This window comes from Microtus ochrogaster, unplaced genomic scaffold (genome assembly GCF_000317375.1).
Source record: "Microtus ochrogaster isolate Prairie Vole_2 unplaced genomic scaffold, MicOch1.0 UNK3, whole genome shotgun sequence".
NCBI lineage: Eukaryota > Metazoa > Chordata > Mammalia > Rodentia > Cricetidae > Microtus > Microtus ochrogaster.
Genome location: NW_004949101.1, coordinates 16,431,645 through 16,435,477, shown reverse-complemented (window position 1 = coordinate 16,435,477; position 3,833 = coordinate 16,431,645). Strand labels below are relative to the sequence as shown.

Sequence of the window (3,833 nt, the reverse complement as noted above, 5' to 3'; positions counted from 1 at the left end):
TGCCTTGCTATTACTGCCTGGCCAAGCTTAAAAACGTCTTTACGTGTTGTAGATAAAACTTCTTTTATATATATAATGTATATATTATATATGCATGATACACATAATTGATATACTCCTCGCTCCTTTTTTCTTTTCACTTCAATGATGGTATTTACAGTACATAAATTTCTAATTTGGGGGGTAGGTGGTGGGGGCAAGGTCTCCTGTATCTCAGACTGGCCTTGACCTTGTTTTGTTCTGACTTTGTGTCTCTGAGTACTGAGTACTGACATCCAGATTATTTAGTGCTAGAAATCCTGTGTAGGTCCCATCTGTGCTAGGCAAGCAATCGAGACCACACCTGTAGCCTATTTGGTCTTTTTGAGACTGGATTTCATCGTGTGGTTCTTGCTGGCCTCAGGTTTTTGTTTCTCCTTTTACCTTTGCCCCTTGATTGCCGGGGTTGTAGGTAAGTGCTATCAAACCCCTCCAGAAGCTTGCAATTTTGGTGAAGGCTCTTATTTATGTGTTTATCTCTTGTGCTTTTAATGACATTTTCCCCATCCAAGATGTGAAGATTAACTTCTAAGAGTTTTATAGTGTGGGCTTTGACATTTATGTCTAAGATCCAGCTTTTCAGTATGGTACATTAATAGAGCTCCATAGTCCCTTTTGCATGGTGTTTTTCACTTCAACTCTGAAGTGTTCTTTCCCTATTCTTTGGAGCTCTTTGTCATATTAGTTGACTCTAGATGTTTGGTTTTATTTCTGGATTAATTTTCTTCTGTTCTGTATATTTGTCTTTAGAGCAGTACGACATTCCCTTGTTCACTACAGTCTGGTACTAAGGGTGAAGTAGTAAACATACAGGATACAGCCCTCTAACTTGTTCTTCCTTTCCAAGATTATTTTGAATTTCTTGACTTAATGTAGGAACTATAAGATGAACTTGGCAGTATCTATAAAAGAAGTCAGCTGGGATTTTGATAGGGACTATGTTGAATCTATTGACCTGCTCGAGGAGTATTGCCAACTTTTAATTATTATGTGAACCCATTGTCTGTTTGATGGCCAATGGAGGTCAGAAGAGGATATCAGTCTGGAAATGTGAACCGTTGAACCTTTGTATGGGTGCTTGGAATCTGACGTGGGTCTTTGTAAGAGCAAGTGCTCTTAGCCACTATCTCTGTAGACCTGAATATTACCAACTTAACACTGTCAAGTCTTTGGTTTAGGAAGATGGGCTTCTTTCCATTTACTTACATAGTTTTTGTCTTTTAACTGCAAAAGATTTTAGTACATGAGGATTATATTTCTTTTGTTAAGTATATTTCTATTTAGTTCTCTGCAATTCTATCAAAAATGGAAGTCTTTGCTCACTCTTCCTCTTTCTGTTTTTGAGACAGGATTTCACTGTGTAGCCCAGGTCTCCCTTGATCTTTCAGGTGCTGAGATGCTGGCCTGTACTACCCTGCTCAGCTTGGGGGTTGTCTAAATTTTATTTTGTTTGTTGTAATTTTTTAAAAAACTACTTTTATGTGTGTGAATATTTTGCCTATGGGTGTGCCAGGTACCCGCAGAGGCCAGAAGAGGGCATCAGATTCCCTGGGATTGAAATTATTGACCTATAGGTCATAACTATATGGTTATAACTGACATGTGGGTTCTAGGAGTTGAAGAGGTTCTCTGGAAGAGCAGCCAGTGCTCCTAACCACTGAGTCATTTTCTAGCCCCCTTGGGGTTGTAATTTTGTGTGTGTGTGTGTTAAAGTACATGTGTGTTGTTTTTGAGGTAATAAGTTCTCACTATGTAGCCCTGACTGGCCTTGGACTCTGTATAGATCTATTTGCCTCTGCTTTCTAAGTGCTGGTATTAAAGGTGCGAGTTACCATGCACAGCAGAACACTTGATTTTTAATAATAGAAAAGGCATTCATGTGCAGGTATTTGCTGAGTAATAGGCACTGAGTAATGCTGTAGATTCTGTTTTGTTTGCAGCATTTGATCACTGGTCTTGATTACTTCCTTATTCTTATTCTTGGATTTGGGTCATAATTACTAATGCAGCACTTTTGCTGATCAATAAATTTGGAAGTCTTTTATTTAACTTCTAGAGCAACCAGGTATTTTAGTAGCTCACTGTGGAGTTCAGCTGTTTTGTACTCTATGCTGATAAAATGAGTTTTCTATAATAGATATTACTGTGATCATCTGAGTGAAACAGTTGCACATAGGGATGCCCTGCTGGTAAGAGATGTCTTCCTGGAGCCCTGGTGGCAGATCAGGCAGTGTTGCCTCCCAGTGGGTCTGTAGGATGCTACTTGGATAGGGAACTATCTGGTACCAAAGTTGAATTTTAGTAGAAGACAGGGCAAGTTACCTTTTCGTTTAGAGTGCTTTGTGAACTTTTGTTTGAAGCTGAGCTCTCTTCAGTGGATACTTCTATCATTCTGTATAAAAAATGGAAATGCTTATTGTAAAGTCATTTTATCATAGTAAAGTAACTTTGAAGTTCTCTTGGACTGTATTGCCTTTGTTTCACCAATGATATTTTTTTTTCTCTTCCTCAGTTTTGGAAACATGATGAGCAAGGAGAAGAGAGAAGCTGCCAGTAAGGAGGACCTCGCCAGAGCAACTTTGATCACCATCACCAACAACATTGGCTCCATAGCAAGAATGTGTGCCCTTAACGAAGTAAGGACATGAGATTGTTCTTTTCTCTAAGGGGAAATGATGACTTTCCTAAATGGGTCCCACCTTGGCCTTACACCGTGTCTATCTTCTTACAGTAGTGCCTAAATGTAGTTACATGGGGGTAGACTTTAAATATGAACTTTATTCTTGAGGAACAGATTCATCTTCATTGACACCTCCTCCCCATAAACACACCTTTTCTCTTCCTGAAGATAAACATTGCTGCTGCTGGAGGAGAAAGTAGAAGGGGGTCAGGAAGGAAGCCAGAATTAATTGGGGAGTGGGGTAAATGATGGGTAACAATGCTGAATCTGGTGCTGTGTTTTTGGGTGCTGTTGAGGTGTGGAAAAGAATTCGCAGGAAGCCACTGAAGCTGGGCGAAGACTGAGCGGTCAGAGGAAGCCCACCTTGGTCCCCTCCACCTCAGCAGAGCTGTCTTCGTGCTTTCAGCTTCTTTACAGTGCTGCCTTGTAGCATTCAGGTCAAGCAGCATTGTACAGGGCTATGAAAGAACCAAGAATGGGCTGCCCTCAGGGACAAGAGATCTAGGATCCAGTTGGTACAGCTTTATGGCTAGTCCCTATTTACACACTTTGGTTTAAAATTATTCTTTAAATAATATAGACATGAACCTTAAAAAGAGATTTCAAGGCCCAAAGGATTTGCCTAAATTTTAATTTAGAAGAAACTATATACCAGATTTTAAAAAGTACTTCATTTGAGTAACATTATTTTACCCTTTATTGCATGTTCTCTTACTTGTGCTTAAGTATTTTAAAATTTTTTTAAGTGATGTGCATACATTATATTTTTAACTTGAAATATATGGTTTGTGGCTGAATTGTGTTTGTGTGTGTGTGTAAGTACATGTGTGTGTTTGTGTAGTTGTGGCTGACTTGTGTGTGTGTAAGTGCATGTTTGTGTGCAATTGTGAAGGTCAGATGACAGCCTAAGGTATTCTCTGGTTCTGTCCATCTTGTTTTTTGATTTTGGTTTTTTTCAAACTGGCTATCAAGATCAGCTGGTCTCATGGCCGGGCGATGGTGGCGCACGCCTTTAATCCCAGCATTTGAGAGGCAGAGGCAGGCGGATCTCTGTGAGTTCGAGACCAGCCTGGTCTACAGAGCTAGTTCCAGGACAGGCTCCAAAGCCACAGAG

The 3,833-nt window shown here is 40.0% G+C and overlaps 1 protein-coding gene across 2 annotated transcripts in view; it reads left to right on the top strand.

Moving 5' to 3' along the window:
• The window catches only part of Pank2 (pantothenate kinase 2), a 44,756-nt gene that overhangs the window by 31,152 nt on the left and 9,771 nt on the right, over positions 1-3,833 (top strand). The window contains exon 2 of one of the 2 annotated variants that reach the window (XM_026788506.1): positions 2,552-2,675. The exons of the other annotated variant lie outside the window; for it this stretch is intronic. Coding sequence (XP_026644307.1) covers positions 2,552-2,675 — 124 coding nt within the window. The remainder of the gene's footprint in view (positions 1-2,551; positions 2,676-3,833) is intronic. 2 annotated transcript variants of the gene reach the window in all.